This window comes from Leptosomus discolor, chromosome 22, assembly GCF_034619465.1.
Source record: "Leptosomus discolor isolate bLepDis1 chromosome 22, bLepDis1.hap2, whole genome shotgun sequence".
NCBI classification, from domain to species: domain Eukaryota; kingdom Metazoa; phylum Chordata; class Aves; order Leptosomiformes; family Leptosomidae; genus Leptosomus; species Leptosomus discolor.
Window position 1 is genome coordinate 2,595,258 of NC_141412.1, and position 25,764 is coordinate 2,621,021.

At 58.9% G+C, this 25,764-nt stretch overlaps 1 protein-coding gene across 5 annotated transcripts; it reads right to left on the reverse strand.

Moving 5' to 3' along the window:
- Positions 1-6,353: 6,353 nt before the first annotated feature.
- Positions 6,354-17,689, reverse strand: MCAM (melanoma cell adhesion molecule). Of its 5 annotated transcripts, XM_086476778.1 has the most exons (17): positions 17,620-17,689; positions 12,798-12,925; positions 12,484-12,694; positions 12,309-12,379; positions 12,115-12,200; positions 12,062-12,063; positions 11,746-11,925; positions 11,531-11,658; positions 11,205-11,367; positions 10,995-11,116; positions 10,525-10,663; positions 10,289-10,410; positions 10,054-10,189; positions 9,902-9,919; positions 9,200-9,341; positions 8,648-8,765; positions 6,354-7,793 (listed from the first exon to the last, which is right to left on the reverse strand). In XM_086476778.1, the coding sequence occupies exons 1-17, from the start codon at positions 17,687-17,689 to the stop codon at positions 7,764-7,766; spliced, it is 1,866 nt and encodes a 621-aa protein (XP_086332904.1). In that variant the 3' UTR covers positions 6,354-7,763. The 5 variants fall into 5 exon arrangements, with proteins under 5 accessions (XP_086332904.1, XP_086332903.1, XP_086332902.1 ...); XM_086476777.1 differs by lacking the exon at positions 12,062-12,063 and having other exon boundaries at positions 11,746-11,922; positions 12,119-12,200; XM_086476776.1 differs by lacking the exon at positions 12,062-12,063 and having other exon boundaries at positions 12,119-12,200.
- Positions 17,690-25,764: the final 8,075 nt, after the last annotated feature.

Genomic DNA, 25,764 nt, shown 5'->3' on the forward strand with positions numbered 1-25,764 from the left:
GTATACTAATTAGTACAATCTACTAATAAGTCCACGGCTGGAGTTAACGTATTCGAGTAGGATGGACTAAGAGAGACTAGAAGCCATCAGGACCTGTTAGGATCTGAGAAGGACGTTAACAGGTTTGTTACCACCTGTGAACTGAGCCTACAGGCGTCCGTGGGAATCGGGTAGAGTCTAAGGGCGTCCGCAGTGTCTGTTGGGGTCTAGCAGATCCTGAAGTGTCAGTCCCCCGCTGCTGGAGGCGGTTGGGCTCTGTTTGCCTCTCGGTTAGTGATGTTACTGTAGCCTCTAAAAGGCTTTTATAATTACTGGGGGGCTTTTCTGTAATTATCTATAACACACAGCGCTACAATGTACTTATAGATGAACTCTAAAGCACATACAATAAACCCAACATGGTGTCTGCATGGATGGTATTGCACACTTCTGACACGGACACGTGGACCCCTCAAAACCGTGCTGTGGGGTTAATTGGGGTTACTTGAGGTCACAGGGGTTACCTGAGGTCAAGTGACCCCTCAAAACCGTGTTGTGAGGTTACTTGCAGTCACAGGGGTTACCTGAGGTCAAGTGACCCCTCAAAACCATGCTGTGGGGTTACTTGAGGTCACAGGGGTTACTTGAGGTCAAGTGACCCCTCAAAACCATGCTGTGGGGTTACTTAAGGTCACAGGGGTTACTTGAGGTCAAGTGACCCCTCAAAACCGTGCTGTGGGGTTACTTGAGGTCACAGGGGTTACTTGAGGTCACAGGGGTTACCTGAGGTCAAGTGACCCCTCAAAACTGTGCTGTGGGGTTACTTGAGGTCACAGGGGTTACTTGAGGTCAAGTGACCCCTCAAAAACGTGCTGTGGGGTTACTTGAGGTTAATTGGGGTTACTTGAGGTCACAGGGGTTACTTGAGGTCAAGTGACCCCTCAAAACCGTGCTGTGGGGTTACTTGAGGTCACAGGGGTTACTTGAGGTCAAGTGACCCCTCAAAACTGTGCTGTGGGGTTACTTGAGGTCACAGGGGTTACTTGAGGTCACAGGGGTTACCTGAGGTCAAATGACCCCCTCAAAACTGTGCTGTGGGGTTACTTGAGGTTAATTGGGGTTACTTGAGGTCACAGGGGTTACTTGAGGTCAAGTGACCCCTCAAAACCGTGCTGTGGGGTTACTTGAGGTCACAGGGGTTACCTGAGGTCAAGTGACCCCTCAAAACCGTGCTGTGGGGTTACTTGAGGTTAATTGGGGTTACTTGAGGTCACAGGGGTTACTTGAGGTCAAATGACCCCCTCAAAACCGTGCTGTGGGGTTACTTAAGGTCACAGGGGTTACTTGAGGTCAAGTGACCCCTCAAAACCGTGCTGTGGGGTTACTTGAGGTCACAGGGGTTACTTGAGGTCACAGGGGTTACCTGAGGTCAAGTGACCCCTCAAAACTGTGCTGTGGGGTTACTTGAGGTCACAGGGGTTACTTGAGGTCACAGGGGTTACTTGAGGTCAAGTGACCCCTCAAAACCGTGCTGTGGGGTTACTTGAGGTTAATTGGGGTTACTTGAGGTCACAGGGGTTACTTGAGGTCGCGGGGGTTACTTGAGGTCAAGTGACCCCTCAAAACCGTGCTGTGGGGTTACTTGAGGTTAATTGGGGTTACTTGAGGTCACAGGGGTTACTTGAGGTCAAATGACCCCCTCAAAACCGTGCTGTGGGGTTACTTGAGGTCACAGGGGTTACTTGAGGTCACAGGGGTTACCTGAGGTCAAGTGACCCCTCAAAACCGTGCTGTGGGGTTACTTGAGGTTAATTGGGGTTACTTGAGGTCACAGGGGTTACTTGAGGTCAAGTGACCCCTCAAAACTGTGCTGTGGGGTTACTTGAGGCCACAGGGGTTACTTGAGGTCAAGTGACCCCTCAAAACTGTGCTGTGGGGTTACTTGAGGTCACAGGGGTTACTTGAGGTCACAGGGGTTACCTGAGGTCAAGTGACCCCCTCAGAACTGTGCTGTGGGGTTACTTGAGGTCACAGGGGTTACTTGAGGTCACGGGGTTACTTGAGGTCAAGTGACCCCTCAAAACCGTGCTGTGGGGTTACTTGAGGTCACAGGGGTTACTTGAGGTCAAATGACCCCCCTCAAAACTGTGCTGTGGGGTTACTTGAGGTCACAGGGGTTACTTGAGGTCACAGGGGTTACCTGAGGTTAAATGACCCCCTCAAAACCGTGCTGTGGGGTTACTTGAGGTTAATTGGGGTTACTTGAGGTCACAGGGGTTACTTGAGGTCAAGTGACCCCCTCAAAACCGTGCTGTGGGGTTACTTGAGGTTAATTGGGGTTACTTGAGGTCACAGGGGTTACTTGAGGTCAAGTGACCCCTCAAAACTGTGCTGTGGGATTACTTGAGGTTAATTGGGGTTACTTGAGGTCACAGGGGTTACTTGAGGTCAAGTGACCCCTCAAAACTGTGCTGTGGGGTTACTTGAGGTCACAGGGGTTACTTGAGGTCACAGGGGTTACTTGAGGTCAAATGACCCCCTCAAAACCGTGCTGTGGGGTTACTTGAGGTCACAGGGGTTACTTGAGGTCACAGGGGTTACCTGAGGTCAAGTGACCCCTCAAAACTGTGCTGTGGGGTTACTTGAGGTTAATTGGGGTTACTTGAGGTCACAGGGGTTACTTGAGGTCAAGTGACCCCTCAAAACCGTGCTGTGGGGTTACTTGAGGTCACAGGGGTTACTTGAGGTCAAATGACCCCCCTCAAAACTGTGCTGTGGGGTTACTTGAGGTCACAGGGGTTACTTGAGGTCACAGGGGTTACCTGAGGTTAAATGACCCCCTCAAAACCGTGCTGTGGGGTTACTTGAGGTTAATTGGGGTTACTTGAGGTCACAGGGGTTACTTGAGGTCAAGTGACCCCTCAAAACCGTGCTGTGGGGTTACTTGAGGTTAATTGGGGTTACTTGAGGTCACAGGGGTTACTTGAGGTCAAGTGACCCCTCAAAACTGTGCTGTGGGGTTACTTGAGGTTAATTGGGGTTACTTGAGGTCACAGGGGTTACTTGAGGTCAAGTGACCCCTCAAAACTGTGCTGTGGGGTTACTTGAGGTCACAGGGGTTACTTGAGGTCAAATGACCCCCTCAAAACCGTGCTGTGGGGTTACTTGAGGTCACAGGGGTTACTTGAGGTCAAATGACCCCCCTCAAAACTGTGCTGTGGGGTTACTTGAGGTCACAGGGGTTACTTGAGGTCACAGGGGTTACCTGAGGTTAAATGACCCCCTCAAAACCGTGCTGTGGGGTTACTTGAGGTTAATTGGGGTTACTTGAGGTCACAGGGGTTACTTGAGGTCAAGTGACCCCTCAAAACCGTGCTGTGGGGTTACTTGAGGTTAATTGGGGTTACTTGAGGTCACAGGGGTTACTTGAGGTCAAGTGACCCCTCAAAACTGTGCTGTGGGGTTACTTGAGGTTAATTGGGGTTACTTGAGGTCACAGGGGTTACTTGAGGTCAAGTGACCCCTCAAAACTGTGCTGTGGGGTTACTTGAGGTCACAGGGGTTACTTGAGGTCACAGGGGTTACTTGAGGTCAAATGACCCCCTCAAAACCGTGCTGTGGGGTTACTTGAGGTCACAGGGGTTACTTGAGGTCACAGGGGTTACCTGAGGTCAAGTGACCCCTCAAAACTGTGCTGTGGGGTTACTTGAGGTTAATTGGGGTTACTTGAGGTCACAGGGGTTACTTGAGGTCAAGTGACCCCTCAAAACCGTGCTGTGGGGTTACTTGAGGTCACAGGGGTTACTTGAGGTCACAGGGGTTACCTGAGGTCAAGTGACCCCCTCAAAACTGTGCTGTGGGGTTACTTGAGGTTAATTGGGGTTACTTGAGGTCACAGGGGTTACTTGAGGTCACAGGGGTTACCTGAGGTCAAGTGACCCCCTCAAAACTGTGCTGTGGGGTTACTTGAGGTTAATTGGGGTTACTTGAGGTCACAGGGGTTACTTGAGGTCACAGGGGTTACCTGACATCAAGTGAACCCCTAAAACTTCACTGTGGGGGTCAAAGGAGGTTAATTGGTGTTACTTGAGGTCACAGGGGCCAAATGAGGGCATAGGGGTCAATAGAGGTTGTGATCTCCTTAAAAACTTCACCTTGAGATTAAAGGAGTTTAATTAGGGTTCTACTGAGATTGAGGGAACCCCTCAAAGAATTCATGGTGCTGTCAAATGGGGTTATTGGGGATTCAAAGGAGGGCACGAGGTCAAATGAGGTTGCGTGAACCCCCTCAAAGTGTCACCGTAGGGTCAAAGAAGGATGACAGAGGTTAAATAATACGAACTGGGGTCAACGAGGGGGCCCCAGGGGTTTAACAGTATCAAGCACTATCATTCTGGTTAAGTGGAGTCCAAGGAAGCAGATGGGTCACCCAGGGGCCTGTGGAATCACCTTGAATTTGAACTACGCCTTCGCCTCAGCTCCGTGGTTATGAGCACCTACTGCAGGTGTTAGGGCAGTTACTAGCACCGGCTGATGCACTCTAGCAAGTCCATGCGCTGATAGAGTTGCCTGCCAGTGTTTATTTTCATCTCCCCTGGCTGTTGGCACAGCTACGGTATGGAACCAAGTAACACCGCAACACCGGAACTGGATTTATTTAGTAGTGGGTTACTAGTACTGGTCACAGCTTGTAAAACAACCCTCTGTCAGAACTCGACAGATTCTAATACTGCAATTATCAGTTAGTAACTACTAGTATCTGCAGAAGCTACTAGCAGAGTTTATTTGTTAAGGTTACTGGCATTCCCGGAATCCGCTAACAGAGCTGGTTTTAGCATTATTAGTGTTTAGAGTAGCTATCGTTAACAGGTAATTCTGTTTATTGATTATATTAGACTAGAGTATTACAGCTATCAGATAACAGCTACTGTAGGCACTAACAGTTACTAGTAGTAATTCAACTTTTAGAATTGCTTCTGTTAAAACAATGGTCTATTGGTAATCATTAGCATCTACAGCAGCGGGTAGTAAAGTTTCCTTATTGATTCTAGTAATAGAATTCTGTGTTAGTACCTACAGCAGGAAGTAACACAAATAGCTATTTCAACCTATGCAGTGTCTATTAGAATCTAACAATAGTTACCTATGAGTAGTAGTTACAGGAGCTAGCTCTAAAATTATCTATCAAAATTTATCAGGATGTATTTGTACATTTGTAGATTTATTAGTATCTACAATAGCTAATAAGATTTTCTTGCATAATCTACCAGTATCTAAATATAACTATTCTCATTAATGAATAACTACTTAGTCATTAAGTAGTTATTAGGATCTATATTAGCTAGAAATACAATAGCCTACTAGAATCTGCAAAAGAATCTACTTATAGAATCATCCATGGTAGTTATTAATGCGATTGTCTATTAGAATTGTTCGAATTCATGAACGGAATCTCTTATTAGTGTACCCAGTAGCTAGCCATACAATTTTGTCTCATAATCTATGAGAATCTTTTAACAGAATTATCTGTTCATATCTGTATTAGTATTATTGCAATTATCTATTAAAAGCTACTACTATTCGCATCTAATAAATACCTATTTGTATTTAGCACCTATAGTTGCTATTAATACAATTACCAATTAAAATGTATTAATAGCAACTATTAATAATAAAGTGTCTACTACAATCTAGAGTAGCTCATATATGAATAACAGTTATAATCTATTAGAGTTCTTTAAGGGAAAAATCCATCGATATCTGTTAGTATCTATAGCAGCTACCAATACCATTTTCTACTATAGTGCCTGGTTATCTATTAGAATCTAGCGATGAACTTAGCTATGAGTAGTTACTAATATCTGTACTGGCTATCAATACACCTACCTAATAGATTCTACTGTTGGCACCTATTAAATTCTATCAACAGTATTATCTTTTAGTATTTACCATCACTAGTAATATAATTATGTATTACAATCTAATACTACACTTATCTATTAGACTAGATTAGCAAATTTTATTAGTATTTTTGCAGTTATTAGTGTCTGCATTAGCTGTTAATGCAATTACCTGTTAAAATCTGTAGAATTGTCTGCTACCAGCTACAGGGGTATAAAGGTGTCACCTGCAGAACCCCTACAGGGTTATCGACGAGTAGCTCCTGTACCTCGTTAGCCGACCGCTGATTCCAGCCCATTTCCTCGGTGAAAGTCCCGCTGTTGTGGAAGCAAACCTAAGGGTGGGAGCGCACACGGTGTCACCCAGCCTTGGTAACCTGCTCTTGGGAAGGGAGCCTTGAAATCGAGCGGGGACACGCTGCCCTTACCGTCCCGGTGGGGCGGCTGCTGGCAGGAACAAACTCGGAGCCCGACTTTGAACTTCGTACTTTATTTTCACATATATAAAAAAAACCTTGCCAGTATCAGACAAAACTTCTGGAAATTTACACACAATCCAACAAAAATATATATAAACGAAAGCTTTTGCTTCGACAACACTGGTAGCTCACGAGTATAGCTCACCGCTTGTTGGGGCGCTGGCCGCCGGGCTGCTGCGCGGCTCCCTGCTCCCGGCAGAGGATGCCAGGAGTGCGCGAGGGGACACCCCTCCTGTCGCCCAGGGTCAGCCTCAGCCCCTCGGCCGAAGGGCTGGGGGCAGACAGGCTTGTGGACAGCACAGCACTGAGAGGACGTGACTTAAGAGGAAGGAGAGGCCGCAGGGGCCGATCTCTTTAGGAGGCGACAGAGCAGAGTTTGTGGGCAGAGGGCTGGGACAGGCCACGGCAGCAGAAGCTGAAGGCGGGCTGCTCGCCTGCCTCCCCTCCCTACCACCCAGCTGCTGTAGCACCAGCCCGGATGGGGGGCCAGAGGTGGCACCAAAGCACAGAAATAAACCAGTTCTACCCGGGGCCGGTAACTGTTCAGCACAAAAAACACCCTGAGACATCGCCGACTGGCCCTGGCCAAATATTCCTTAGTTTTAAATTTGGAGGGGGCAGCTCTGGGACCTGCTGTTGCCAGAAACTGTGCAGGCCCCCCCTAAAAGCAATCCAATTCCCTGGGAATCCCTCCCCCTCAAGTCAGCAAGGCTACGCTACAAACCAGAGAACCTAAGCCCTTGGTCTGGCACATGCCCGAGAGGTGGGCACCCCTGTCCTCCCTCTGCCAGGTACTCGCCTCCCGCAGGATCACAGCTACCCGTTGTGGAGCTCCCTGCCTGCACAGCACCGCCGGGACACGCTGGGCTAAACCAACGAGACAAGAACAGTTCAAAGGAAAAGCAAAGCACTAATACCTCCCCAGCAGCTGGCAAACGCCGCTCTACCACACCACTTCCATTCTCCCCTCATCTAACCTGCACACCGCTACATCTAAGGTGCCTGGGACATCCCAAAAGTAAAAGCAAAATTTCATCAGCTTTTCTGAGTAAGTTTGGGGTAAAACACATCAAAACCTTCCCACACACATACAGGACAAATTTCCTGAAAAAGCCTCAGATCCTTCCACCAGGTAGGTTAATGGGATATTTTTCTAATATCGCTGTTGGCTTCTCTGTAGTAGTAAGCAAGTCCAGCTTGGCTGCTGCTAAGTCGACAACCTGCAAGCCCACGGCTGAGGTAACAGACAGGCGAGTCAGGGGGGGCGTCCCCCGCGCATTGGGGCTCAGCACTGCGATGCAGCAATTGTCTCTGGCCGTGCTCCCCAGGTACTGGAGCAGGGGTGGGACAAGGCAATCCAAGAGCAGGAAAGGCTTGAAGGAAGAAAGCACTTAGTAGATTCCCTCTAGTTTCTCAGATCGATGTATTTCTCGCTCTTCAGTCCGCCAAAACAGAAAGGGGGGGGGGGGGGGGGGGAAAAACCCAGCAGTTAGGGGTGAACACAAAACCAGGTCCTCTACTGCAGGTGTCTGCGTGACAGATAGCAATGCGATGGGGGAGAGCCGCCAGCCTGGGCCACCCCGTGGTGGCTGAGCATCTGTCCCAGGGCGAGGGGCGGTAAGCATGAGGGGTGCAGGCAGCAGAACCAGGGCAGGGTTATCTCTTGGCCCAAGGCAAATAAAACCGCAGTGAGCTCAGGAGCCCAGGACACGCAAGCCCTGCCTTAGCTTGGTGACCGTCCGGCACCAATACTGTGAACAGTCACTCGAGCCCCCAGGGGGTCTCAGCCCCAAGTGAGAGGTAAGCACATGGCCCAGGAGACTCATCTACACCCAGAGCTTTGGCTCAGAGACGCCAGGGCAGCGCCCGTTCCTGCAGCCTGCGCTCTTGACTCCTGGCCAGAGATGTTTATGTAGGTCCTTCTCCCAGAGCCCCCCCCGGGAGCCTGGCTCCTGCCCCAGGAAGCACAGGAGGAGGCAGTGCCAAGCAGGCTGGGCAGGGTGCTCCCAGGAGGTGCCAGGGGCTGGCACGGAGCAGAGCCGCAGGTGCGCAGGGCCCGGCTGCTGCTACGTCCCTGGAGCAGAGCGCCGTGGCTTTGTCACCTCCCCTCCCTCCCACGGCCCCTCTCGAGCGCTGATGGTGGATGATGGAGGCCCATGCAGGGTGGGGAGTGCTGGGAGGAGCTGGCAGAGGGGAGAAAAGCGTTACCTTGGTGCACCCCCCTACACTCCTCACCTCCGCTCCCAGCCCTGGCCCTGGGGAAGGGCAGTGCACGACGCTCTGTCCTACCTGGTCAGCGGCAGGTCTCTTCTCACCGTTGGCACCCTGCAGGAGCCCCGCCTCTTCGGAAAGTTTATCTGACTTAACTTCAACTACAATCTTGTCTTTACGTGCCTCTGGCTTTGTGCTAGGGGAGGGAGGTGACAATTTTGAGACATGTTTGCGATCTCTAAGAGGGCACGTGGCCGGATGAGTGAGGTCAAGCCCTGGGGCTCCATCTCAGGGGATGCTCTGGAGCCAGGCCAGGGGTGAAAGAGGCTCCAGCTCAGAGAAAGCTTTGGGCTGCCCAGCCCCTCCCCGGGGAGAGGTCCCTTGGCTGCTCTACCACTCTGCTGTCCTCCTCATCGCCTCCCTGCACGGATGGGGCGAGCAGTGCGGACCCCAGGCTGTGGGAAGCTGGAAGCGCTGCTGAGACCCCAGCATGGTGCCCCCCCGAGGCTGCCCTATTGCCTCCCTCCGCGTTGGGCAGGGAGCGGCTGGTGCAATGAGATGGGAAGCATGAGTGATGGCAAGCACCTCTGGCCCCAAGGGCTCCCTGGGAGGGCGGGCGGCAGTGCTTACATGTCCTGTTTCCCAGCGCGGCCACATGGGATCTTGCCTTTCTTGTGCAGGAAATAGATGACTGAACCCAGCACAGCCACCACGAGGATGCAGACGATGATTGCCACGATGATCACCCCTTTGCTTTCCGCTGCCTTTTGATCTGAACACAATGGGAGGGGAAGAAGTTAATGCCTGGCCCACCCTGATGCTCTCCAGGTTCTGCATTACTGCACCCTCTGAGGGGCAAGGAAAGAACCCCTTCCTCCAAGAAAGCACATGGGGACTCCAGTTCCTGGTGCTTCTCTCAGTCCCTGCAGGATGCAGATGCTCCCTTTAGGGCAGTTTCTGTACGAGCACATTTTGCATTCTGTTCCCAGCTGCCATGCCCCTGCATGCCGTAGGAGGATGGCTTACAGGGTTTCCTGCAAGACATCAGGCCACCCTTTTGCTTCTTGCCCAGCAGGCCTGGGCTGCAGGAAGCTGCACTTGACGGCCTCGCTGGGCTACAGGCTGAGGACAAGCAGGCGGCTTTCACACCGCTGCAGAAACGGGTGGAGACAGAGCCTCCGTTTCCCCCATGGCTTGGCAGGGAGAGAGGAGCAGCGAGAGATGCAGCGCAAGAGCCAGCAGCCAAGGCTCCCTCCCCAGGCCTCCCGTCGGTGGCATGCTCCTGCCAGAGCCTGGGCTGACTGATGCACTCAGTGCAGTGCGGAGACTGACCTTTTCTGACGGATTCCACTGGTAGAGCAGGAAGGGAGGGAAAGACACAGAGCTCAGCCACACCACAGCAGCACGGCACATGCGGTGCCTGTGCAAGAGGGGACTAACACTTCTCCGGGTTCCCGTGGCAGAGGGCAGTGCCTGACACTCACCCAGAAGTTGGATGTGCTCCTCGCTGAAACCCAGCGCATTGGAGACCATGCACATGGCTCCGGCCCGCAGCAGGTCATGGTTCACGCGCACCGTCAGGTTGCTGGCGACGTGCTGATTTTCAACGTACTCATGAGCCTGCGAGGCAGGGAGGCAGCAAAGGGTTCAGTGCCCGAGGCAACGCGCAGCCCCTCTGAGAGACCGCAGCCTGGACCCAGCGCCCTCCCCAGCTCTCACCGTCCCGTTGACATTCCAGCGGACAGAGGGCCTGGGGAAAGCGATGGCCTTGCAGGTCAGGTTCACCACTTCATCCTGCCGCACGTACATCGGGGAGCTGATGGCGACAATCCGTGGCTTCCCTGTGGGGCGGGCACATCAAGCACCCATGGCTTTCAGGGGGAACGGGGCCGATGCTGGGCGGGATAGGGCTCACTCTGACAGGGCAGGATGCCCGCACACACGCCGGTTCTTACCCTGAACAGCCACGGACACCTGCTTGCTCTGCTCCAGCCCCGGCACGCTTGGTGCCTTCACCTTGCAGCTGAAGTTGCTGGAGGTCTCAAAGGTAAGGTTGCTCAGGAAGAGCTGGTTTCCTTTCTCGACCTCCCTGCCCTGTTGGGAAGGGATGCCCCCCAGCAATGAGCCCTGAGCACCAGGCCCTCCTGTGCCCAGCTCTCCAGGCCCTGCAGCTGTCCCAAAGGGGCTCAGCCCTCCCTCCTACACACAGCGAGGGAGCCTGCAAGTACAGGACCTCCCTGCAGTACTGGTCAGGAGGTGAAGAGGTAGAGATGGACAACATAGGTCCAACATAGGTCCATGGAAGGGGGAATCCTCCCCGTGGCCTCTCTCAGGAGAGACGGAGCAAGCTCCTGGCTCTGCCCAGTTTGCTGCAAAGCCCAGGCTCGCTGAGCCTGAGCGTGACAGTACCCGAATGCCTGCTTACCTTTGCATCCGTCCACTGATAGTCCAGGGCCACAGGGCTGTGGGCATCGCAGCTCAGCCTCACGCTATCCCCTTCCCGAACGGGTGAGGATGGCTCCATCTTCACGTGGACCCCTTCAATGTCTAGGAGAGGGATGGAGAACAGGGCAGGGTGAGGAGGAGGGATGAGGCACCACCACGAGGTCCGCAGAGTCCCGTTCCCCTGTCTTACAGTTCACAACAAGCTCCACATCCTTCTCTAGCTGTCTCATATCGTCCAAGTCCAGGGTCTGGCACCTGTACAGGCCACTGCTGCTCTTATTCACATCGTGCAGGTTCAGCACCCCACTGTTGGTGTCTGCTAGCGACGATAGGTCCTGCCAGCTGTCGTCCAGCTGCAGGCAGCGGGGAGAAAGCAGAGCCCTTAGCCCCACACAGGCACCCTCCATTCCAGACACTGCACCACACTCCCCAGGGCCGTCTAGGCAGGGGACAAGGAGCAGCCAGGACACAAGGCGTCTGCCAAGGCAGAGGTGCCCAGGTGCCCTCTGGCCTCACCTCTCTCTTATAGAAGCTGAAGACAGGCGCTGGGTTCCCATCAGCCTCACAGACCAGCTTCACGTCATCCCCTTCCTTCACCAGCGCCGAGGACGGCATGACCTGCAGCTTCACGTGCTCCGCGGGGTCTGGGGGAGGAGGGAGCAGGAAGGGTCAGTGCAGAGCCCCACCCCATGGCACCAGGCAGTGGGCACAGCCCCCAGCCCCCGACTCACAGAAGACGGTGATGTTGACCCGCTGCGACTCCACGGTACGCCTCTGTCCCCGCAGCCAGTAGTGCACGGTGCAGTAGTAGAGGGAGTTGCGGTCCTCCCGGGTGACAGGGGCAAAGAGGGTGCTAGTCACCGTGTACAGCCCGCTCGACTCACGGGTCCGTGTGAACGGGATCTTCACTGCTACAGGGGACACAGCCGCTGTTTCCAGCCCATGGGGAGGCCACGGGAGAGAAGAGGGCTCCCTTGGGAGCACAGGGCTCCCCTGGGTGGCCACAGGCTGCCAGTCCCCAGCTGATGAGGCCCTGGATAGCACAACTGCTCCAGCCCCTCTCCCGAGCATGCCGGTGCAGTTCCCCATCCCCATCCAACTTACTCTTCCCCTCCAGCTGCTCCCCATTCTTGTGCCACGTGATGTTGGGGGACGGGTAGCTATTCTTGCTCACGCACTGGGCAATCTGCAGTGGCAGAGAGCACCTTGAGCACGAGGCACCCCCATGGGCAGAGGGGGGCGAGGACCCTGGCACGGCTGGGAGCCTCCTCCTGCCGTGTGGCCCTCTCCTCACCTGCGGGATTTCACTGCTGTGCACGGAGATGCCTGCCGACTGGGCGGTGATCTCAGGGGCCTCAGGGACCTCTGGAAAGAGAAGCCACCCCACGCGTATTAGGAGGCATGGGATTCCCCCACCAGCCTTGCAGAACAGACGCACGGCCGCGCTGCCCTCCTGCCCCATCACTCACTGTAGACGTGGAGCTCGGTGCGGTTCTCGCCCACACCATGGCTGCCCGCCCCGACCTGGCACACAAAGGTCTTGGCGTCCTGCGTTGTCACCTTGCTGATGGAGAGGGCCTTGTCCTCCCCCACCGACAGCCGCCCCTTGTAGTCCATGTTCTCCTCCAGGATCTCGCTGCCCGTGATGTGGTACAGCCTCACCTTGTTGTTGCGGTCGATCTACAAGGCAAGGGGCTGAGGCTGGGCTGATGGGCAGCCCGGGAGAAAGCCCCAGGCTAGCTGCCACCCCAGCCCACCACTCCTCTCCCAGGCCAGCACTCACATAAGACCAGTTGATGTAGGTGTAGGAACCATTTCCAGGGATGTCGAAGTTGCACTCGATCCTGGCTGTGCCCCCGTTCTCCACTTCGACCACTGCCGGCATGGAGACCTCCAGCTTGCTGGCTGCAGCTGTGGGACAGAGCCCATCAGAGGCGGGAAGCACGGGGAAGTCTTCATGTCTGAGCCAGAGAGGGAGCTGAGCCCAGGCCTGTCCCCACCTCATCCCCCAAAAGGTGTGGGGCAGAGCCATACCCTGTGCCGGTGTCCCCAAGGCACCATGTCCCAGCCCAGAGGGATTGCCAGCCAGGAGCACAGCCCCGCTCCCATCGCCACACTACCTTCTGCATCCACAGAGAGCCCGCGGGCTCAGGCCACCAACCCTGTTCCCAGAGAGGGGATGAGGCACACTGTGCTCACACCACTGGCCTCCCCAGGACACCTGGAGACAACCACCCAGCGCACTGCTGTTGTGGCGCCTGCCAGACCTGCCCTCCCCATGGCATCCCAGCCTTGATGAAATGGGCAGCAGGACCTCTGAGCCCCCAAATCTCCACCACACAACATCACGGCAGGGAGTGACTGCACTCTGCCTGGGGATGAGTATGGGAAGGGGCTGCACCTCCACAGCCCGCAAGCGAGCAGATCGCCTTTCTGGTTGCTTTAATCTGAGCCTGGGGCAGCACTGATTCCCCTCACACCCCAGAGCACACATCCACCCCCCTGGTCCAAGCCACCATCCCAGACCAGTACCCACTACACCTCACTGGCCCCAAGGGCCAGGCAAGGAGGTGTCAGGAGGTTAGCAGAGGTGGGGGAAGGTGTTAGGTGCTGGAGACTCAAGCTGGCAGCACAAAGACCCGGGACCAGAGCCCTAACGTCAACCGGCACGGCCCCCGCAGTGGTCCTGGGAGCTGGGGCATGAATGAGGCACTGTGTTCCCAGGCAGGAGCCCAGAATCCAGCAATCAGAGCATCCACCCCTGCAGCGTAGCCAAGGCGAGCCCCTCACTGCTCCTCTGCTCCCTGCCCATAAGGCAAACCCAATGCTGACTGCCCACAGCACGGGGGGCACCAGGGACCCACACCCCCAGTAAGCAGTGCCTGCGCACCCCAACTTCTCTCCCAGCACAGCCGCCCACAGCAGTAATGGAGGTGCTGGCTATGCTCCAGAGCATCAGGAAAAGGTAATGGCTATCGATCCAGGACAGGCAACAGAGCAGCTTCCTGAGGGCTGGGGGCAGAGCAGCCCCAGCCAGGCAGGGCAGAGACGAGGCTGCATCACAGACAAGGGCTGCATCACAGCAAGGCTGGGAGTACCATCGCTGCCGGCCCTGCAGGTGCCAAAGCAAGGGGGGGGGTCCTGCATGCCCTGGGCTGGCACGCAGCCTGGCAGGAGGGGACAGCAGTCTGTCCCCAGCAACAGGGCCAGCTGGCTCAGCACTCACGGCTCAGCCCAGGTATGGGAACTGGAGATAAGAGCCTGGAGAAAGCCAGCTGTGTCAACAGCTGCCTTGATAGTGCCACTCGGTAACAGCCACGGAGCCTCACAAGTGAGGCAACTTCAAAGGGCAATGCCGTGCCCACAAAACACTTTGTCTGGAGTGGGTACATGGTGGCAGAGCCCCAAAACACAGCCAAGAGCTCTTCTGCCACAGCAAAGGCCCTGGCTCACAGGACTAGCTACCTCAGGACACCCCAACAGCCAGCTTTTGGCCCTCACCCATTCCATCAGCACAGCACAGTTGGCACTAAGCAAAGAGGGATGAGCAAAGCACTGCACAGGAAAGGAGGTGCTAGAAAAACAGGTGAAAGCCCCAGAGATAAGCATGCACTGGGGTCAGGAAACTGGACCGAGCACTCATAGGAACAGATAACTTTGCACCGGAGGCTCCTGCCCACCTGCACAGCCATGACTTGGCTGCCTGCTGCAGCCAGGCACCCGCAGACTTGGGCAAGCCTGGGGCTGGGGTGTGCCCCAGCTGCCCCCCTGCACCCTCCCCTGAGCCCTGACACTTCTGGGCTGCAGGCAGCCAGGCCAGGCTTCGCCCTCTCATCATTTTTAGCCTTCAGCATGGGCCCCGGGCAGAGCCAGCCCCTGGAAGAGGGAGAGCTGCTGGCCCGCCCCGCTGACCCGCTCGGCATGAGAGCCCTCATCCAGGCAGCAAAGCAGTTGAAACCATGAGCTCAGAGCTGGAGAATGGCTGGCATCTGGGGCTGGCATGAGGCACATATCCCTCCCACCCATCCACTGCCCTTGAGGAGGTGGACATGGACACTGCAACCCCCTCCCTGCCTGGAACAAGGGCTCACTGCTCCTCACCTCCTCCGGGACAGGCTGGATATTAGCCCTCCGTCGGGCTGGAAGGAGCACCCAGTGACACCGCAACTGCGTCTAGCTGGGGGACAGAAGGCACCCCACAACCTTGGAGGCATAAGGCTTCCTCCTGCAGTGCCAAGACCCCATAGCCTGCCAGGCACGTGGTTAGGCTAGAGGGGCACTGGGCACAGGCACCCTGGCATCGCAGGCTCCGGGGACACGGCACTCCTCCCTCGCACCCAGCATGGCTGCAGACACCAGTTCGGTGAGGGAACTTGGGCAGGGCTGGAGACCCGTCGGCCACGCGTGGAGCAGCCCAGCTGCAGAGCTGAGCTCCAGCCTGCGCCGTGCACCCCAAGCGCCTGGCACAGCTCCAGAGGGAGACCTAGAGATCTGGAGAGGATGTCTGCAGCAAGTGAGCAGGGAAGGGAGGAGAGCCCCCGTGCCTTTCCATCTGGCTGGCGGACAGCCGGCCGACAGCCAGAGCTCCACAAGAACAAAGATTTGCTTTTACAGCCGGAGAAGGGGGTGGGGAGTAGCACAGCCCCTCCGCCAGCCTCCTGCAGAGCCGAGGTGTGTGGGGAGCCGCCGAGGAGCGCGGCTGCGTTGGCGGCGCAGAGCCCCCCAGCACGGAGCAGCGAGAGGAGAGGCACCACGGGGGTCTGGAGCCGCACGTGGGATGCTTGAGGTTTCCGAGCATTTCTGTTCCCCTCCCGGGGAAACCAGCTGCGGCCAGATCCCGCCGACTCCCAGCACATGCACACATGCTGCCCTCCTCTGCTTTGGCAAGGCTGCCCTTCCCGCACAGATCCCTGAGCCGGGATGCCCCAGCTCCCACGGAGCAGGATCACCCGCACCCCTTCTTCCTCACAGAGAGGAGAAACAGGGTGCAGAGCCCCAGCCCTGCAGCAAGCAGCATCTCCGCCAGCGCCCAACAGCCTCCGCCCTGGCCCAGCCCCTCGATGTGCTGGGGATGGGGAGGGAGCCAAGGCTCTGCTGCAGCAGGGACAGGCACCTTGCACCCCCAAATAAACCCCACCACCCCGTCACGACCCACCCATGCGCACCAGGAGGGGGGAAAGGCTCACAACCCCAGCCCCGCAGCCAGGCGACAACACCCACAGAGATCTCTCGAACAGCTGGAGCTTGCAGCGCAGAAGGGGCCAGGGTGGCACTGGCAGCCCCAGTGCGGGCTCAGCCCCCGGCCCCGGCAGCACGGTGAGCCCCTCGGCCCGCCTGGGAATGGCTTGGCCGCGGCCCCTCAAGCTTCTGGGAAGCATCAAGCCTTTCGCCGCGGCTGCTGGGCTTGCAAACACACCGATGCCGCCAACCAATAACCTCCTCGCTCGGCACATGGGCTGTGAGGAAGGGGATCCCAGCACGGGCCGGGGGTGGAAGCAGCCTGTCTTTGGCTCAGGCGTTCAGCTCTCCTGCGGCGCCAACGCCTTGGCCAGAGCAGGCTTCCCCAGCGCCTGGGGCCACCTCCACAGCATAGCCGGGCAGGGACAAGGCGAGAAGGCGGCAGGGAGCAGCACACAGTGCACCGGGACCGCTCCCTGGCCCCCAGCGAGGGGGGGGGCATACTGCAGGGAGCAGGGCAGGGCAGGAAATTCAGCCCCCCCCCCGAGGGTGAAAATGGACTGGAAAGAGGTTAAAAAAAGAAAGCGTGAAAAAAGCCAAGAGAAACACAGTGCTCGGGGAAAAACTCCTTAGAAGGAAAGAGGTGGATGCTTCCTAATCACTCGACCAATTCACCCTGCTGCACACTGAACACACGTGCGGGTACGACGGCAATCCCGCCCCTCACCCCCTCGCCTCTGCCCCACGGAGCACGGCCCCAAGAGCCTTCCTTGCACCGGCCATCTTCCCTGGCCACCGGGCCAGCCTCCCCGGGGACGCAGAGGCCGGCCCTCACCCTTCCCCGCCTTAGGGGAGATGCAAAGGGGTCCTGAGAGCGGAATGGGGCACTCCCGGCTCCCCCCACACCCAGACCTACCCCCGCCGCGGAGCCCGGAGGCGCGCAGGCGAGGACACACGCTCCAAGGAGCTACTCCCACCTAGGCACCACAATTTTAGCATTCCTGGCCCCAAGCCAGGCAGCGGCCGAAGGGCGTCAGCTCTGCTGCCTGCCTGGGCTGGCCCCGGAGCGGCTCTGCGGGGAAGACCCCGCCGCCTGCCGCCCCTCGCCCCCTCCGAGCGCGCAGCTCGGCGTCGGGAAGGGCCCGGGCAGGGCAGGGCAAGGCAGAGGCCGGCAGACCCCAGCACTGCACGCCCCCGCTGCCGGAGCGGTAGCCCGCCGCTACCCCAACGCCCCCCGGAGCACCGGCGAGAGCGGGGCCGGCAGCAGCACGGGGCGAAGGGACATCCCTGCCCGGGGACGACGGGGCCCCGCTCCCCGCCCCGTCGGCGACTGCACCCGCGGCTCCCGCCCGGTCGCACCTGCCACCCCGCTCGCCCGCCGGTACGGACCGACCCGTCCCGGCAGCGCCGCGCCCGGTACCACTCACCGCAGCAGAGCAGGAGGCAGCAGCCCCAGCCCAGGGCGAGCCCGGCCGCCCGCTGCCGCCCCCCAGCCATGCCCGCCGCCGCCGTCGGCCGCCCGCGACTGAGCGGGGCCGCGGGCTGACGTCAGGCGGAGGAGGAGGAGGAGGAGGAGGAGGAGGAGGAGGGGGAAGGTGCGGTGCCTGCCCACCGCCCGCGGCCGCTTATCACCCCCCAGCGGCAGCCGGCCGGGCGCCGCCGCGCCGGGTCCCGCAGCGCTCAGCTCGGCGGGGCGGCCCGGCGGGGGTGCGGACCCCTGGCTCCGCTCCGCTCCGCCTCCGCGCTGGGCAGCAGGCACAGCGCTTGGCTGGGGAGGGACGTCGACCGGCGCCCCAGCTCTTCCAGACGGCCCCCTAACTCTGAGCCCCGAGCAAATGACTCCCGCACCCCACCCCCCCACCACCACCCCCCGGCACGGGCCGTTTTCAGGCATTTCTGGCTCTTCTGGGGGCGGGGGGTCGTTCCAGCTTCCCTTGCAGAGCTGCAGCGTGCAGGGTCCTGCGTGTCCCGGCTTGCACGGGCTAATCCGAGCAGACTGCCGGGCGCTGTAGGTGGAAATGACTCGCCGAGCCAGCGGAGGGGGCAGAGGTGTAGGGCCGGGCCGCTTTCCACAGGGGCTTGGGGAATGCAGAAAAGGGGGACAGTCCCCGAGGGTCCCACTTCCAGGCGTCTGTGGACCCGGCTGGCAGTGCCCCGGGGCAGAACTGACCCGCTCCCTTGCTCAGCCCCGCACCGCCCCAAAGCCCAGCCGCAGCTGCTGGGTTGCCTTTGAACACACACAGAGGGACTCAAAAATAGGGGGGACCAAATCACTCTTTGTCGGTGCCTGGGCCCTGAGAGACACCTGGGGACAGCAGGGTCCTCGGGGAGCAGCAGGGACGCGAGGGGGGGTGCCGCCCCAGGCAGCTCACCGAGGCCCGCAGCCTTTGCGCCCCAGGCCCTGCTCCGCCTCAGTCCCCCTGAATGCGGTGCCCCCAGCCCCCCAGCGAGGCTCTCTGCAAAACCCCCCTCTCCCCGAGGCAGGGCCCCAGGGCACGGCCCCGCTCCGCCGTGCACAGCCAGCCGTGGCCCAGGACCCCGTGCAGCTGTTGAATGGGGCGGCTGTGGAGAAGCCGTTAGTTGCGGTGGCCGGGGCAGGGCGCCTGGACGGGGGCGGAGGGTCTCTCAGGGCTGCACAAGGCTGCTATTATCCAGGGGTAATCACCCAGCCCAAACGCAGCTCGGCCCCTCCACCAGCCCCGAGACGGGCCCCCGCGGAGGCGTGGGGGGGAGCACAACAGACCTCCCCAGGTGTTGCGAGTTGGCCACCGCCAACCAAGCAGGACACCCGGGTCCAGTTCCCTGCCCCATCGCAGCCTGACTCTGCGCCTGTTTCCCCCGAGGTCAATCAGAGCCAGAGGGGCTGTGTGGGAGGACAAAGCACCGAGGTTTTCTTCTCCTTCAATTTTCTTCTTCTGCCTCCCACGCTCTCGCTCCCCATTCACACAGGACTCACAAAGCTCACTGTGTCACATTCACCCCACCTGAGGACAGGCCCAGGGCTGCCCCAGCATCTCCCAGGAGCAGCGAGAGTGCTGTCCTTCAGTTCTCAGCCCAGGGGCTCTGAACCTTTGCAAATCCTCTTCTCTCCTTTGCTTGCTTTTCCTGCAGTGTGAGCTGCTCTCCGAGCCCAGGCAGCATGGGCTGCATCTCTCCAACCACCCTAAGCCAGCCACTCTGGGGCCAGGCTGCAGGTTCCCCTGGGCCACAGCATTCCTCCTGCACATCCCCAAGCACCTCTCCTACTGCCAGCCCTTCCAGCCCTGGCAACCCTGTGCTGGTCCCCAGATCCAGACCCACTCCCCTGCCAGTACCATGCAGCGGCCCTTCCCATGCCCTTCTCCTGCCTCATGCCTCCTGGCCAGCTTCCCCCCCCCCCCCCCCGCCCCCAACACTTTCCCAGCCAAATAGACTTGATGATTCATCGGAAATGATTAAATTTTTTCCCCATGAGATTAGTTGCTTAAAATGGCAATGCTAGGCAGTGATAAGGCTTGTAGACCTCGCATTGCGGGTGCAGAGTGGAGGCCTCCTCCCAGGCAGTGCATTAGCTGGGAAGAACAAGTGCAAGGGAGCTGTGCCATCACATGCAGGCTGCTCACCAGCTGCTCTCTGGCCCCATGGCTGCAGTGTGGGGATGCTCTTGCAGCCGACGGTGGCAGGAGCTCCCTGCCTGCGGTAGGAACAGCCACCTCCCAAGCAAATGCCCAGGCCTCGGGGACTCCCTGAAAACATGCTCACACTTTTCTCTCCCTCCAAAGGGCAGGATGTAGCACCAGAAGAACCTCAAGCTCTGCTACCCTTGGAGGAGGGAAAGGGATGTTCATTTTGCACAAAATACCATGCTTTAAGGCCTGCAAATGCCACCCTGTGAGGGAAGAGGGCCCAAGGGGTCCCACTTTCCCGCGGGAAAGCATCCACCAAGTCAAACAAACAAGTGGGACAACCCAGATGACAAACTGCTGGTGCATTTTGTTCTGGTGCTAACTTTTATTCTGTGTTAAAAATAAAGCAAAATGTTGCTAATGCAACCTCTGCAGAAAATTCCCAGCAGTTGGAAAGGGCAATGCCCCTCCCCGGAGAAAATAGCCTGGCCAACCGCTGCGCCAGGGAGCATGCCACCCTGAAACACCCTCCTGCTGTAACTGCAACAGCCGTGTCTCCAGTTGGTCAGGCTTCTGCTTTTCAGACTGTTTAACTTTGAAGAAAACTTTTTTTTTTCCCCTACCAAACTAATGGTTCTGGGGAAGACAGGCAGGGTTTGAAAGCAAGGCCCCGCTGTTCTCAGAGCTGGCATGAAATCGCCCTGCTGCGCTGTGTGTGGCACCCAGTGGGCTCAGGGTCTCTGCGTGGGGAGCGCAGCAGGCTGGCCACCTTCATCTTCCCTCTCTGCTGCCTTATCTCACACCTTCTTATTTATTTGCTTGCTTAATGGATTTGGCTTCGGCCTCCATTCATTCTATGGAAACAAACAGTGTGGATTAGGCTCCTGTGTTGCGGTCCCACAAACACATCCAGGGTGGGAAGTTCAGGGCACACAGGTCTGGTCCCAGACGAGGCACGGAGCAGCTCTGGCTCTCTGGCAGCCAAGGGAATACAGGTGTCCAGGCCCCCACGGCTCCCAGTGCTCTCCTCCTATCCTGCTGCCACCTCTCAGGTGACAGGCTGCACCCAGGTGGGTGCCTCTGCCTCTGGGAGCAATGGGGCTTGCCGGCCCCTGGCAGAGCTGCCAGACAGTTGCTTTTCTCTGCTGCAAACCTGGGAACTGCAGGACAGCTCCTGGGCACAGCCTGCCCAGGGCAGGGCTGATTACCCTGGCATTATCTGAGCATCGCAGGCTGCAGGCACAATCTGGAAGCGTGTAATTGCATTTGCCTTTCTCCTCTGGCTCCCTCTGAGCCTGGCTCTCTGCAGCTGGACACGGCGATGGCCAGCCTGCAGAGCCAGGTATGGGGCCTGAGGCTGAGCACAGGCTGCAACCCAGCACATGCTTCAGCCCCTTCCACCTTGCCCTGCCCTCCCTGCAAGACCCCTGAGGTTTATTTGGGTCCTGCCGATGCTGCTGGAGGGAGCTGGCCCCAGTGCGGGCTGTGCTGGCAGGCAGCGCTCTGCTCTCCCGCTGTGCCTGCCCTGACACGCTGCTCAGCATGCCCCAGGTGGGGATGGCGGGCCCTGTGCCTTTCCTAGCCCCTGCAGCCCCCAAGCATGCCGATGGGGCCCAGAGCAGTGCGGGTGGCTCAGGAGGGGTCTGTGGGGTGCCCAGCGTGCTCTGTGTGCCGGCTGTGTCCCAACGAGCCCCTTGCCAGCACCGGTGAGCAACGAGCTGGCGTTGGCTTCCTGCGCTGCTCCAGGGTGGATGAAAGGCAGACGTGCAGGGCGGAAGGCAGCTGCTGCGTCCGCCCAGGCCTGCACCTCTTCACACAACACCGTCAGGGCCGAGAGGGGCCCCGCTCCCCGGGGAAGGGACGGGACACGGGCCAGCGCCGTGCTTTCTCACACCGCCTGGGAATGGCTAGCCACGTCCCAACCACTGGCGCAACAGGCAGTGCTGAGACTCACTACCTCCGGGTGGAAAGCCTTGGGGCACCTTCCCACTGGCCCCTGGTGCCACCTTTTGGGGTGCTTTAAGGCTCACGCAACGCATTGCAGTAGTATAGTAGAGGGTCCTGCCTGGGCTGTCCAGCCTCTGGCTCCCCCATTCCCTGGGTGGAAGGCTATGAGGGATGGGGTATCAGATGTGCCATGAAGGCAAAGCTGCTGTAGGGTACCTCCACCCCATCTCTGCCCACCTCTGGGAGCCCTCTTCAATGCTCAGGAAAACACCTTCTTCCACCCCCCCTCCTTGGCTGGGCTCCCAGCGGCTTCTTTGTGTCTCCCCTCTCCTTCCTCCCCTCTTCTGCAGGGCCTTTGTGTGGGGATTATTAACCATGGCTACAGGGCCTTTGTTTAGGAGGGGCCGGGAGCGGGAGCGGAGTGAGGGGCTGGTCAGGCGGAGGAAGGAAGGACGTGAGCGGAAGGGGGAAAGGAAGGTGACATCTGGATTTCTGTGCTGGAGGAGCGCGATCTCCCGGGGCAGCTGTGCGGAGACGGCCAGGGGCTCGGCGGATGCAGAGCGGTGACAAAGCCCCAAAGAGGAGCCAAACTGGCGAGTCACCCAGCCCCACGCCATCCAACGCACAGCCCCCCAGCATCCGCCCCGCTGATGGCAGAGGACTGACCGAGGAGCCCCCAGCGCTCCAGCTCCCCTGCAAGTGCTGGCTTGTGGCATGCGAGCGACGTGGGCTCGGCCACGCTCCGCAGGGATCAGCACAGGGCTGGCGAGGAAGGCTGTGAGCCCCTCACACCCTGCCCCAGGGCTTGACCCTCGCTGTGTGCGGGGTGGATGGACAAGGACAGCTGGGGGAGCGAGGACTTCTGGGGAAACCTTAGCCAGCCGACAGCCACCACCACGGCACAAGGGGAAGGAGCCCTCCACCCCGGGCTGGCCTGTCACTCGGCAGCCCAGGGGTACGGGCACCCCATGGCCCAGAGCAGGTGCAGCCCTGGGACAGTGTGCAAACAGCCACGTACTGCCCGCTCACTCGCACGTCTGCAACTGGGCCAGGCTGGTCACGTCTGTGCCCCAGGCTCCTCTCCCAGCCCCGGTGCGCTGCTGCACTGGTGCAAGGGGCAGGCTTTGGGGCTGGGGCTGGGTGGGATGGGGGCTGACGGGGCAGCAGGGGGAAGCTGGAAGCCCGGGGACAGCTATTTATAAGCCGGCCTTTTCCTTCGGAAGACTTCCGAGTTCATCTGCCCCCAGCGCTGGCCGGAAAAAGGCCTCATTGTCTCAGTGCCAGATGGGCCTGGGCTGGGCACTCGCCTGCACAATGGGGCGGATTATGCACCCGGCTGGTAGGGGTCCGGCAGCGGGACACCCGAGAGGAGCAGCTGCCACCAGCGGCAACCCCCCCGGCACGGGCTGCCAGGCAGAGAGCGAGGCAGGCAGGGGTCCTGGCCGTGCTCATTCGTCACCCCTGCTAACACCACAGGTCTCCCTGGAGAAACGAGGAGGAGGAACAGGGAGGAGGAACGCCTCTGCTCTGCTCTCCATGTCACCCAGCTTGCCCTCTCGCTGCAGTGTCAGTGAGCGGCGTGCTCTCCACTGCCAGGGAAAGGACGGGAAACTAGCATGGAGGCCCAGCATCACCCCCTGTGCTTGCCTGTGTCCCCAGGCAGTGAAGTCTTCATCCAGGCTTTCTCTGCAGGACTTAGGGCTCCCCCAGGACAGCTTATGGGGAGCATCTGCAAGAAAGCATAATAAGAGATAAGCCCCAGGCAGGCGGCGAGGCCAGACCCAGCTTTGGGGGACCCCCCTCTCAGATCCATGGGCTGTGGAGGATCCCTTTGGAGGGCTTTGGGGAAGACTCCCCGCCGCTGCAAGGGCACATAAAGTAGGGGCGAGGGCAGACAAAGACTGCCTGGGAGAAGGCAGCAAGCAGAGTGCAGTCCCCGTGCCGCCTCCCCACGCCAACAGCCCTGCTCAGCCCCAAACCATCGGGGACATGCCAGAGCACCAGAGCCCAGGGGAACTGTGGGGCCATCTGAGCTGAGCAGGGATTTCTCCTTGCAGGACTTTCCCATGGAAGAGGACTTGCTTTTCTCAGGCTGTCTGGCTGGACTCCAGGAGGAGAGAGATATCCCAGCTCCCTTTGTGGGGAGCCACACAGCCCTCCAGAAAGACAAACAGCAGTCCTCGTGCTCCCACTCTTCCACCAGCCTGCAGGGTGAACAAAGGCAGGGAAGATGCCTGCTGCTAGGGACACTGGGGGACACAGGCACCCTCCAGCTCCCAAGCCTTCCCACTGGCTCTCCCCAGCAGCCCCTGGCTGTGCAGGGTGGATGCCGGCCGTTGTCCTCAGCCAGCAGGGATGTGTGCGGTGGTGGATGCCATCACCTGCTCCCCCAAGGCTAGGCGAAGGCCAGAGGAAGAGAGAGCCACGCCATCCTGGAGCTGAGCCCAAGTGGGGACGGGGGACTTTCTTGGAGCGGATGCAGCAGAATGAGCTATTGTTCCAGCCTGGCCTGCAAGCACGGGGCTGCAGGCGCCCGCTGCCACGCTGAGGCATCTGCCCGGCCCTTGGCGAGGGCATCTTGAGGGGACCTGAGGTAAGGCTGCTGGCAGTGCCCAGGAGGACCATGCTGGCTGGCTTCTCCCAGGCTCCGGGGCTGCTGCACGGCTGGGGCTCTGTAGGCAAGGGCACCCTGGGGATGGTCCCAGCTGCCTGGCCAGCCATGAGTGTGCTAGGAGCAGTGGCGTGATGCCAGCAGGACCCACACCCCAGAAACACCCTTCCTGCCTCAGGGCAGTGGCAGAGCAGGATATGCCCACGCAGCAAGGGCCTAGGGAGGGCGGGGAAGATGCTGGGGCTGTGGAAGCTGCATGTCCCCCTGCGGTGGCGAGCCTGGAGGGAGCCATGGTGGTCCCCAGCACCATCTCCCAACTCTACAGCTGCAGGCTATGCTGCCAGCCCTTTATCATTTTTCCCATTTCTCTGCCACATGCAGCCTGTTCCCAGCCGGTCTGCTGGGACCTGCCCAGGGTGCAACGCAAGGCATCCCCATCACTGCTAGCCTGGCCCTAGGCTCCGCACAACCTGGACCCCAGAGCACAGGGTCCTGATCTCCCCCCAAGCACATTGGGCTCCGAGCTCCTCAAGCACCGTGACACTTGGCCCCAGGGTTGCTCCCTCCCTCCCTCTGCTTCCAGCTAAAAGCCGCAAGGACACAGCAGCTACGAGGGCCGAGGAAACCCTATAGCTGTCTTGCTTTGGCTGCTCTGTTTCCCTGAAATACCGGGCAGCTGCCCGGCTGCGGTGAGCTCAGCACCGGGAAGGCAGCTCAGAGGAGTGATGCAGCAGCAGCCCCGTGGCCAGGCTCAGTGCCAGCACAGCCAGGGCACTGCACAGCCCCAGGGTGGGCTGTGGTGGCCCCAGTTAGCACCAGTGCAGGCCAGTTTATGGCACAGCCCTGTGTACCCTGTGCCAAAGGAACACCGAGAGGCTGACAAGGGGAGAGGGCTCACAAGCGGGGCCCATCCTGTCCTGCTGCCGGCAGCTGCCACGGGCACAGCTGGGAGCGTGATGGGATCATGCCCGGACCTCCAGCAAGTGCAGGGACAGCTGGGGGGACTCTCCTTGCAAGGAGGGGTCCTGGCCAAGGCCCAGCTGCCAGGCACCCTGGCAGGGACCTCTGTCCCCCCAAAGGGCCCCAGGAAAGCATTTTCTGACCCTGCACCACAGCCTTGCAGCCCCTCCACCAGGATCCCCACTCTACTCTGCTCCAGCCAAATCGGCGTTCCAACCCGAATCGATCCCCTGGGTGCTCCCAGCCCCCTGCACCCCTCCTTGCCTCATGCTCAGGTGCCTGAGCACGTCTTTCCAGCAGGTCTGAATGCTGCAGAGCTGGACAGCATGAGAAATCAGCCACAGGCTCCCCTCTGCCCCCCTGAGCACTGAGCAATGACGAAGAAGCTCTGCTACAGAGCTGAGACCTCTAAACCCTGCAGCCCCTGCACCTCTCCAGTCCTGCAGTGG